General features: G+C 33.1%; 1 protein-coding gene across 2 annotated transcripts in view; it reads right to left on the reverse strand.

The window, feature by feature from the left end:
* LOC128858869 (ras GTPase-activating protein raskol) overlaps window positions 1–12,175 on the reverse strand; it is a 47,966-nt gene extending 35,791 nt beyond the window's left edge. Inside the window, exons 1-2 of one of the 2 annotated variants that reach the window (XM_054095412.1) lie at window positions 3,022–3,272; window positions 931–1,131 (exon numbers count right to left, since the gene is read on the reverse strand). In XM_054095412.1, coding sequence (XP_053951387.1) covers window positions 931–1,075 — 145 coding nt within the window. In that variant the 5' untranslated portion in view covers window positions 1,076–1,131; window positions 3,022–3,272. Of the gene's footprint in view, window positions 1–930; window positions 1,132–3,021; window positions 3,273–12,119 lie in introns of those variants that run through there. The other variant, XM_054095413.1, reaches the window with a different exon arrangement.
* Between the last annotated feature and the right edge of the window lie 521 nt (window positions 12,176–12,696).

Genomic DNA, 12,696 nt, shown 5'->3' on the forward strand with positions numbered 1-12,696 from the left:
TGGACAAATTTTCTTTAGCTAGCTACCAGTTTCACCATACCTTATTTCAGGTATTTTCCTGAGTTACCACCGAGAATACTTTATTTAGGTAGGAACATAATATAGCAATTCATCATTCGATTAACGAAGTCATCGTCAGAAACCAGGCAAATATTTCACTCAGTGATGAGTGGGAGCCGGCGAGAGACCTAAAGTTTCCACGACAGTCGGGCCTACATTACCGGAACGGTCAAAATTTATTGTAATATTATATGTCGTCAAAAATATGTCATGGAAACTAAGAGTATGAGTAGCATTTAGTACAGCGACAGGAAATGCTAAGCTAAGTCTGTGTTGTGCTTAAAAGGCCGAACTGCAGTCAGATATTTGGTTTTCTAGCGAATCATTTTCTTTGGTTAAAGCAGTGGAATGTTATCAACATACATTCCCTCTTTTCGAGAGTGATGCGGTCAAACATATTTAAGGCGCTTGTTTTGGCTTCATTAGCATTAAGTAAGAACAAATAACTTCGCCGAGTGCGTTTGTGTTCCACTGTGAACATGGAACATTAAATGACAGAAAAGGTGTTTTCCAATAGTCGTTGTCTCCTAACAGGAAATGGCAAACCCAAGGAAATGGCATCTGTCCATCGGAGGCGGCATTAAACTGTGTTACTACCTCACGAACTGGACCACAAATTATGGGCAAAGATCCTACTAATACCTAGCGAAAGATGTCTGCTTTTAGTACGAAAGTTCTTTAGAGGATGCTGAGTAGAAACCATCTCAACAAGTGAGAAGGGATCAATCTGCTTTTCATGGAGGCCCAAATGATATGAGTCAAGTATTTATACAAATAAGTTAATAATGAATAAAAAACACTTTAATAATAAATAATCAATTCTTTACTGATAGGCTTTGCTTTAAAAATTATTTAACACGAATTGCTCACCTGGTATAAATTCGATGCTGTAACTACTCGGCTCGCTATCCCAAAAATCATAGAAAATACGACGTGCCACAACATAAATGCGACTATGTGAAAACTGCAGACCCAAATTTTGTGAGATGTCAAATATTTTTGTATAAAAATCCATATTATCAACTTGCACCACTCAACAGATTAAAAAAAACAACAGCGGCTTAAATTGGGCTACAGAGGAAATAAATAAAGCATTGGCGGTAAGATGAAAGTTAATATACATATAAAAGGAAAAAAAAACAAAAAGAAACAAACAAAAAAACAGCGGAAAACGAGGCCTACAAGGTGAGGCGGCTAGTGTTCGAGAAAAAACACAAAACAAATAAGGAGCAGCGCGTACAGAGTATTAGCTGTTGTCGTGGCTGTATGAATATTTTTTCAGTGTCATGTACGCATGCTTTTGCTACATACTGTTTTGTTTACATATGTATTTAAAATTTTTTTTTTGTGCGTATATTTCGTTTTTGTACGCATCACATCGTTTCTGTAATTACATTCACTTTTTCATATTTTTCTAGAGTTTTTGCAAGCCTCGTAAGCGAAAAATCAAGGTGATCTCGCCAAGTAGCTTGACAATTGGGTGCGAAAATTAAGATTACTGCTGTTTTTCATTTCATTATTTTTAGTTTTATTTTTTATTTGTGTGTGTGCGTGTGCAATTTTTTTTTTGTGTGCGACGCTGTTGTAAATGTGATACGGTGGCGGGCCTATAATAAGTGCACCTTTATTTTTAAGTATTGTTTGCTGCAGACAAAACATTTGAAATCTGATGCTTAAGGTGAAGTGCGCGTGGCATAGAAGCTGAAAAAGTGTAGATTTTAGTGCAGACAAAAGGTTTCAGAGAAAGATGAAAAAATAAAATACGAATAAAACATAACTAAAAATACCGGAAAGATCACGTCAAGTAAGTAACTGACATTGAAAAATAAATTTTAAACAGAATTTTCCAATGAAACGAATTGTACAGTATGGTTTTGTTCGTACAGGGTGGCGCAAAATTATGAATTAGTTTATTTTTATTTTTTTTTTGCTTTGCTTTGATTAACTTTTTTACAAAAATTATTACTAAATAAAAAAGATTTTAAATAAAACTTTTACTACTATGCAAAAAAAACAATTATTATCACTGATGGAAATATTTATTTTGAGCTTTACGCGCTCCATTTTTAATCTGTTGTATACTGCAGCTGTTCACAAGTGTCAAAACTGATTGACGTACGACGGCATTTGCAAAAATTATGAATCTTCCAATAGGGTGATTAATTTTGCACCTCCTTGTAGTAATTTATACAGGGTGGTCGATGAGAAGTTTAGAGTTTTTTTCTTTGACTGCTAAAGTAACAACCGTTATGTGTCAGAAATTGTTTACAGGCATTCCGAAATTTTTAAATGATAAAAAAATAAAAACTTGGAAGTAAGTTTTTGTTTACTGTAATATGTACGGGGTGCTCGATTAAGAATTTAGAAATTGAGCTATCGATTTTTTTTTGCTTTGACAGCTAAAGTTACGAGTGTCACACGTCACAAATTTAGTTTATAGTCTTTTTTCAAAGTTTTTCAAAAGACGAAAGAAACTTTCAAGTAAGTTTTTGTTTACTGAAATTTATACATGGTGGCCTATCTGGCGTTTGGAATTTGAATAATCGAATATTTGACTTTGATAGCTCAAATATAACATCCGTGGTTTTTTAAAAGTTTAGTGGGTTTAGTGGCTGCTTAGATGTTACGAAATTATTTGTGCATCCTTTTCCGGTATAATAAACAGCGTAAGTTTTTATTTAACTTTAACGTTTTTAAACTGATTTTAATTTCTGTTAGTTTATTTCAGTCCATCAATTTTAAACGATCGTGAATATTTAAAGGATTGAAACTCTGTTAAGTTTTTTAGCGACCACTTTGAATTCGAAATGTTTCTGGATTATTGAAATTTTTAGAAAATTTAAATTTTTTCTTTCTTATTTATTTATTTATTAAAAATGTAATTATGAATAATTATTCATAATTATATTACTTTACGCAAGGAACTAGTAACTTGTTTTTTTTTTTTAGTTTTAATCTTACAAACACTTGGCCTTTCAATGTCTCATTTCTATCAGCATTTTTTCTAACAAGTCTGTATGCAGCCACTTCATTGGAAACCACACACTTTTTAGCGCCATTGAGTACAGTTCCAATAGGAGTTTCTCCGACACACACACGCACTAGATTTCACAAAAAGATCACCGAACTACTTCATGGCACAACGGAAACTGCGGGGTAAAATGCAATGCAGGAGATCCTTGAAGGTTAGCATAGAGATAGGCTGCATTCTCTCCGCCGTGAATAGATAGCAGATAGCAATAGAGAATAGACAGCTTAGATTTTATTTCAAAAAACAAAAAAAAAAGCAAAAAAACACTACATTAACTTCAAAGGCAACGAACAAAGGTGGAACAGTGACAACTGCATTTGACTCAAAAGATAAAAGCCATTAAGAGTGAGCGAGAAATTATTTTGGAACATGTGGAGGCGCGTAAATATATTGTAGTTGAGAGAGAGTTTGAGAGTAAGCGGAGAAATCAGGTGAGGAATACTTTTTCATTGCTATCGCCAGGTAGAAACGGCAGCAGGACTTTGAATATACAGTGCAATAACAACTGCATGTTATATTACGAAATATTCGTACATTCATCGAAAGAATATCCATTAGAAACGTGAGAGAGAGGTAACGTTGGAATTAGAAGAGATACATAATTAGTAAGCAGAATGCCAAGACTGATAGATTCCACCGTGCTAGAATACAATGCGCCAAAGGAATGTTGAAAAATATTCGTCAACGCAAGAACAGAATTACAGCGCTGTAACACCATGTCTCCACAAGCAATTATTTTAAGCTGATTAAATGGCACTTTGATTGATAGATTGAGCTATAGCAAGACAAATTTGGCATTTGGACATATTATTAATAATAATAATAATAATAATTAGTTGATATAGCTCCCGTCTGGTGGGCGCATAGTGCCTTAGTGCATATTATTAAGGATTTACTTAAAAATAAAGTAGAGAGATTATTTACTTAAAAGAAAAAGAATGGAAAGTTTTGATTACCAGCCCATTTATTTGTTAACCTCAGAATGCGACATCCCAAAGTTATTTTCTATTTTAAATTCTTAGTGCTGAAAACGACACTCAGACAGATATAATTAAATTTTAGTAGATTTGCGTTTCAAAATGTTTATTTAGGTTTAGGTAAAGTGAGTAAAGGTCAGTTGGTTCAACGCACCAAATGAAAATGGTTGAGCACTTGGATATCGACTCCAGCCTTACCATAGTTTCGGTGCTATCAAATTTATCTCTGCGAAGCAGGTTGAGAAAACTAAAGAATTTGTAGAGCACTTTAGGTTAGGAATAGTTTATCGGCCCGGTCAGTAACGCCAGTAACCCTTTAGGTAGAAAAAACAGTTTGGATTTAAGCCCTGTGCTTTTGTACTCGCAACTATCAAGCTCGAGTCGTTCAAGATCGAGCAATAAGACGGCCACCGTAGCCGAATGATTTGGTGCGGGTCTATGATATGGTAATGGAGAGATTGGAAACCCCAGGCATGAAACACTAAATTATTTTATTTTTTGTAGCGGTCGCCAGTCGGCAGGCAATGGAAAATCTACAAGTAGATTTTTACCATAAAAAAGTTTCTTATGAAAAACCATCGACTGCTCGGAGGTGACATAAAATTGTAGACCGCATTTGTGGAAACATCAAGACGCTCACAACAAATAGGTGGAGGAACTCGGCAAAATATAATTGTGAATATTACTTGCTCAACATTTCTCGTTTCTGGAAAGATAAGGCCCACATGGAACGACATAATTTAGTGAACGGGAAAATATGTTGTAGCCAAATTTTGCAGAAAAAGGCGACGATTTTTCAATTCTCGGTATAGGATTGGGCTGCAAAGCAATGGTCCGTGCAAGGAAACACAGGTGTAGAGCTTGATGGTTATGATGCCCATAAACCGAAAGGTCCAAAAAGCTTTGTACGCTTGATAGAGAAAAACTCCAGCAAAAAAAAAAAGAGAAATTGAGGAAACACCGGCTATTAATGAACCAAATCATTGTGTGTGCTGGATAGAATTAGCTTTCCGCCAAAAACAGAAAAAAAACCTTCTTTTCTGGTTCCGGAAGATGCCGTTTCCATCTTGAAGGCATCTGAAATATGAGTTGTCAGAAAATTTTACTCTTTTGGCTGGTGAGGAGTTTTTATAGCATATATAATAGTTTTTGCATATCACCGCATATAGTTACAAATAGGTAAGCAGAGGAGTAACAGAATCGAATTTTAAATTTCGTTCAACCCAAAAAAATATCGATTGCCATAAAAATATTGCTCACTTTGTAACCAGCAACTTTTTAAATAGTTGAATAATTTCAGTTCATTTTTTAATTTAATCTTTTTTACTAACTACTTTTTTCTTTACATTAATTTTTCTGCACACTTCCATACTAACATTAATATTAACATAACCTAATTTTTCATTTAAGTTTACCAAAATTTATCATTTTGTAACTTCCTCTCAGTTCTCTCTCTCAGCTGACTAAATTTCCACTTCATTTTGCCTAATAGTGTTATTCTGTTATTATTAGTTAATTACTACTAATTATTGCTCTCCATTGATAATGAGCGACATGAGCAATTTATTCCTTCATATGAAAGGCAAGATGTGAAAAATTTTGTGTGCAGATTACGGGTATTTATTTACAAAGCTGAAAAATGTCTCCTATCTCTATTAGAAGCCACATCTTCTCTTAATCTTTCGCTCTATAATTACATACTGCAGCGGAGATCAAAGGCCAAAGTACAATTGGAAGTAATTTGAAACAAACACTTTTTCTGTTGCCTATTTCGCTCGGGCAGCTGCAAAATATGTCGGTTCGCATGCATGTATTTATGTATCCACGAGTATTTGCCCGCTCTCTGTACGCTTTTTGCCGCTGCATGCGCATCGTAATAAGAGTAACAGAAACAGACTGAAATTTTCCACCTTACCCAACCAGGAGAAGAAGTCCTCCATATACCAAAAAAATATCACCTGCTCAATGGGATAGCGTTGGAAATGTTGGCGAGTGAGAGTAAGTGTACGTACAATCAATGGAAATAAACACAAAAAAAGAAGAAGAAGCGACAGAAATGCAACAAAAGTATGTGTGGTATACATAATACTACAGAAAATGTTGATAGTGCACGGCAACAACAACAACAGCACCACAAACATGTAAAATCGCATGACTACATTTTTCTCGCTAGCATTTTAATCCATTGGCGTCGGCATTGGAGCGCTTCAACAAGAAAGTTGGTTGGAGATGTGTGGTCGCAGTGCCAGTACCAGCAGGTAATAGGATAGATAAAAGGTATTTGTAGAGCCGTTAAGTGGCCAGCAGCACGTACTAAACTAGCAAACTTACAATCAAATCGAACACTGGGAAATGTCTTTTCGGAGCGAGGTTCGAAATACTCACAGAACCGTTCAATGCTTGTACGATGAGGGGAAAAAAGAAACAAACCTGAACTAAAATGCTGATCCACATTATTGGAAGTTAAACAAATTTACTTGAAAATAATTATCTATAGAAAATTTCGCACCCAAGTGTTAAGCACGTACGAGACGGTGCCAAGGTTGGATGTTGGACGACAGACGTCAGATGTTGTCTTTATCGCAAAAGTGGTTCATTCTGTTTAGCACAAATGAAGTGGTAGAAATTGAGAATATTTGCGGAGGGGAGTAATTAAATATATCTGCAGTTATAAAACTGAAGCTCTGTACCCCTAGTCATATTTTCACTAATATAAGGTATGCAAATTTGTTTTGTTTCATTTTATGGTGTTTGATATTATTTAGTTTTTCATTATTTTTCTTTTATTTCATTTTACAAGACTTCATTTTATTGTCTTTTTCTTATATATTTTTCAGTTTTTCTGGTACTTATTTGTTTTATTTTATTATTTATTTTTATTTTATTGTTTTCTTTATGTTTGTTATATTAGGTTGTATTATGTCATGTTATTTAATTTAATTTTTTCATGCTATGTCATGCGCTGTGATGCTGTTATTTAATTTAAATTTTTAATGCAATTTAATTGGAATATTAAAAACACATTTGTTTGGTTTGTATTATTTTAAATTTTTGTTCTGTTTTCTTATGTTATGTCATGTTTGTTTTGCTACATGTCACGTGATGTTACTTAACTCATTTTCATTCAATCTTTCATTTTTATTTCACTTTTCGTTTTTTATTTTACTTATTTAATTTTTTATTTTTACTTATTAATTTTTTTATTTTTTTTTTATTTTTTATTTTTCTTTCATCTTAATTTGATTTATTTAATTAATGTTATTTTATTTTATTTTTCTTTATTTTATTTTGTTTTATTTTAGTTTATTAATTTAGTTTTTAATTTTATTTGTAATTTAATTCTATTTCGTTTTGTAAATTGTATTTTCTTTTGCTTTATTTTATTTTATTTTATTTTATTTATCTTATTTTACTTAATTTTAGCTGTTTTCTTTTAAATTTATTAATTTTGCATTGTATTTTATTTTATTCTTTTTCCTATCTATCCTTATTTATGTTATGTTATGTTCGCTATGTAATTTAATTTCAGTTTATGTTAGGCTATGTTATGTTACTTCATTTCATTTAACTCAGTTAAAATTTATTTTACTTTTTATTTTATGCTATGCTGTTATGTTATGTTGTATTATACTAAATTAGTTTATTAATGTAATTTAATTTAAATTATTTTCGTATTAAATTTTAGTTTTAATTTATTTTCTTTTCTTTTATGTTATGTTATGGTCTGTTCTGTTCGTTATGTTATTTAATTTAATTTTATTTAACTCAATTAAATTTTATTTAACATTTTTAATTTAATTTAATGCTGTGTTATGTTCTGTTATGTTCGTTATTTAATTTTATTTTAATTTATATTAGGCTATGTTATATTATTGGGTTTAATTTAACCCAATTAAATTTCATTTCACTGACTTAATTTTATTTTATGCTATGTTATGTTATGTTGTATTTTGCTGTTATTAAATTAGTATATTATAGTAATTTCATTTAATTTTTTTTCGATTAAAATTTTTCTTCAGTTTATTTTATAATCATTTATGCTGTGTTATGTTCTGTTATGCACGTTATTTAAATTAATTTTATTTTAGTTTACGTTGTGTTAGCCGTTTTATGCTGCTGATGAAGTTCATCAGATTTTTTATATCAAGACCTGCTATATCAGCAGGCGCAGAAAAAAAGAGAGAATCAAGATGCGTAAATCTTAGTCCCGCGAGAGCTAACACAACCTCAAATTTCTCACAGTTTATAGTCCACGAATACTCAACCCTCCCCACCCCTCTCCTTTTCTTTTTCCTTCAGCTCTTCTTCCCTCTTGCAATGGTATCACAAAGGATGAACCAAACTTCTTACGTCCAAGTGGGCCCACTCTCTGGGCAACCATTACAACCTAACATAACCTAACCTTAGTTTACGTTATATGTATGTATCATACTATGCTATGTTACTTTACTTTATTTTGTACTTTTTATGTTTCTTTTTGTGATTTTTTTTCTTGGCTTTAATTTCTGCTCTCTAATCACATGGTTAGTTTGGTGTATACGGAACTGGTACTAGAGATCGATAATGAGTTTAGAAGAACTACATATCTAAGCATAACACCTGGGCTGAAAAATTCAGAGCCTAACACATAGAAGGTACTAGTTTTATTGCATTCACCTCTTTTTCAGTTAGTACTAACCTCAAAAGGACAGTTGTTAAAATAACATGATATTCTATTCATTAGTTCGTGAGTTATTTTCAGATATCCTCTACCACCATTATCATAGAAAAAATATACCAGTCCCTATATTTTTCCCCCCATTTTAGATTATTAATAAACGCAGAAGAACAGCTGAACTGATCTTCATTTATTCTATTTTATTATCCCTACAATAAACCAATTACCTTTTCACAGAATTGGTAAACCTAAAGAGTAATTAAAATTGCATAGTTTCATCTTCTCGAGAGAATCAATCTTTTTTCATATTTCTTCATGATTGAGTCCTTTTGCAGATCACATCAAGACACTGCCTTGAATCCAGCATTTCATTTAATTAATTTAGCTCTGCAGATTTCGGTGCTTTCGAATTTATCTGTCATGATTGCCCTAAAAAAAATCCTAATGCTTTTCAAAGGGCTACATACTTTATATATGGAAAAAGAAGATCCGGCCCAGCAGAAAATGTTTGTGAATATATTTGCAATTTGTTATTTTAGACAGTAATATATGTATATAGTATTTTCTTTAACTTCTAATGGATCATCAGATAAATAAATTGATATTCTTCAGGCTAGCATTTAACGTTCAAATAATAGCAGTAAATATAATTGCAAATTTCAATTAAATTTATACAGATCCGCAATTCAACATCAGCAGCTTATTCCGTAAACTATATTCACAAATTTTTGGCGCAAGCTAGAATTAGCGCTTACACCACCCTTATTAAGAGCTTAGCGGATCTCCTCCGCCTATTTGTGGTGTGCGTGTTGATGTTGTTTCACACATGAAAATTTTGTGATTAAAAAGTAAATTAGTTATTAGAAAATAGCTTCAGAGCTCCACTAGAAATGCACTTTAATATTCCGTCGAGCCAGGCTGGTTTTTTCGACTTTGGACGTGAATTTAACATATTTCCTACATAGCTAACGACTTGAGCTTCCAGGTAGCTTCCTAGAAATTAAATTCCTATCGACTTATTTATATAATCTTTTAAAAAGTAGCCTCGAACAGGACGAAAAAAAGGCCAGACCCGGGTGCCCAACAGAATGTTTTAAAAAAGTTGTACAACGGCGGGTTATTATCATCATCTTAGGTAGGTAGGTGAAATGGTTGGTGTGCCGGTCAGGCACACCTCAAGTAGCACTAAAGCGCCATTTTGATACCATTATGAGACCTCCAACAGGCAGATATCTACAGCCAGCCAGAGCTGTTGACCCAATATTTTAAGTTTTTACCAAAAAAAAAACTATGTACTGCCGAAAATCGTAAAATCTAATTTTTAAAAATTATTTTCGTGGTTTCTTAATTTTTGTATAAAAACTAAGTAATTTCCATTTTACTATTGTGCGCTTATGTCATTCCTCAATGAATTTCAGGCGCAAAAAAAATTTATTATTAAATCTTCACTTTCAGACTCTGCTGATCTCCAACTGATCTCCAGCTGATCTCTGCAATCCACGCTATGACTCGTCGCTTACTTTGGTGAACATCTTACGGTCTTTTCCGCTTGTATCTTCTATATTTCCGCGCTACGTGTGATTTTAACAAAGTAATTTCTAACGATATAATCATATTGTTTTTTTTTTTTTGTTTTTTTGTAATTTTGTTTATTTATATTTGTAGTTTGCTTGGAATCAACAAAGTTAGAGTGATAAATATTGCAGAAAGATTAAGTCTAATTATACATCATTTAACGTTACTCAGATAGAGATAATTATCTTTGTTTGTATTGTGTGGCTGTGGTGTATAAGAAAGTGTGGCAGACCTTGAACGTGTGGAAGGTTGAAAGGTGGTTTTTTCTCACAGCCGCATATGCTGAGATACTCATTTTGGAGTGCTTAACAATACAAGTACAAGTTCATTTATGAATACATGACACATACACATGGGTATGTATGAAAATAAATATGTAGGTTCATACACGAATTAGTGAACTTTTATCTACCTTTTGCTTTTTCAACCACAGTCCAAAAAGTGGTTATCGTTTTTGTGTACTTCTTTTAAATTTTTTTTTTTTTTGGTTTTTGGTGAGAAAGCGATTTTTAATTATCTGTGACTTACTCGCATGGACCTGGGTATGTGGGCTTGTAAATCTGTCTTCATTTACATAATTTTGTAATGTTACGGCTATTAACTAATTTTATGCTATTTAATTGAGTAGTGAAGCTCAATGAGATACGCCGAAGATCGCCATGGATCAAACGCAAATTAAGCCATCAAAGGCATTGGAACAAACAATGCTGCAAAAACGAGTTGAATGCATGAAACGAACACTGAATGAGGAAACGATAGGGTGGAAAAAACTTAGTTAAAATATTTATTTTGTTCTCGCAATTTAGTGCGGAAAATATTTTGGAAAGATGGCTGTGATGGACGTGATAATGAGGCGAACTTTTCTCATGTGATTGCCTTATCGTTCCCAACTGACTCAAAATTGATCAAGGGAATGCCCGTAAGTTATCAATTTGTAATGTGGTGGGCGGTCTGTGGCAATTCCCAACGTATACTATCTGAAGTATATACAGCCTTGGCCAAAAATATTAAGTCCCCACTAAAATACAAGTAATTTCGAATGTGACTGCCAAAATGACCGCTGTTTTGTGCAAATTTGCCACTACTGTGTTTAGCTTTGGATTACAACAATAAATTGTATTATGAGAAAAGCCTTGGCGCACTGCGTCAAGTCTAAAAAGCTGCATTTTTTAAGTTATACTTAAAATATTTTGGCATTTGAAAGTGACTACATTGCCGCACATTGAGAATCATATTTGGTAGGTATCTCAAGAATCGTAAAAAATCGCCTTCTGCCCTTGCCTCTGCACTATTGGAAAATCCATTAGTGCTCGAACAGCTAGAACAGGGCTTCTAGAAGCAGGTTTAAAAGGATGCAAAGCCCAAAAGATGTCGTCACTTTCAGAAAAAAACTAGGAAAAAGCGTTTGGAATGGGCTCTCCGATACTAACATTTTACGGAGAAAGACTGGTGGCATGTTCTGCGGTCTGATAAATCGAACTTCGAGGAAGACTTATTTCATATAATTTAAAATATCAACAACTATAGCTTCTTTACCCTACTCCAATTTCAAGGAAATAACACAAATCTCATAAAACAATTTGTTTACCTTTCCTACAGGTATTTGGAACACCTGGTGTGAGGCGATGGGGTGGTATACTACCCAGATTTCTGTGGCTCGAAGCCCGAGAAAACATTTCTGATCGCAGTAAACACAAAACTTTTAGACGATTACGATGAGCGATGGGCAAAACACCACATCAAAATAATTTCCACAGAAGAGTCTTATTTTGGATTAAATAACAGATTTAGGCGGGTTTGGTCAAAAACTTAAACTTACTTGAAAATAACTCCGTATTGTATAACTTCATTACCATGGATGATTTTTCAATTAGAACTCACCTGAAAAGAGAAAAAAAAACAAATTTGTTAGTTGACTGAAAACAGTATTTGATTCTTATAAGGAATAAAAGTAATATTCAATAAAACAGTATTATTAAACTACTCCCCAAAAAATAAAAATCCTTTGACAGACATATTCCACATCTTGGATGTAACGCCAATGATAAAGATAACAGACGCGGAAACTTTTCTTAGCAAAGAGATTTTCTTAAAGAGTGATCAGATTGGACGAACCTTTTCCTATAGGTTTTTTTGGCAGATCTCGCGTGACTACTGTCAAACTAAATACACATTTTTTTCAGTATTCATTGACATTTCAGCACGAAAAGGCTGAACATTTACAAATCGTTCAATTGTATTACGAAAATGGACACTCTATGAAAACTGTTCATCGCGCGCTCAGGCCAACTTGAGGTGCACAGCGATGAGACCCATTTTGGCTTAATAACTACATCAATAAGCAAAATTGCCATATTTGAGCTAAAGAGCAACCCGGAGCCATTCAAGAGCAGTCA

This window comes from Anastrepha ludens, chromosome 3 (assembly GCF_028408465.1).
Source record: "Anastrepha ludens isolate Willacy chromosome 3, idAnaLude1.1, whole genome shotgun sequence".
In the NCBI taxonomy this organism is placed as follows: Eukaryota; Metazoa; Arthropoda; class Insecta; order Diptera; family Tephritidae; genus Anastrepha; species Anastrepha ludens.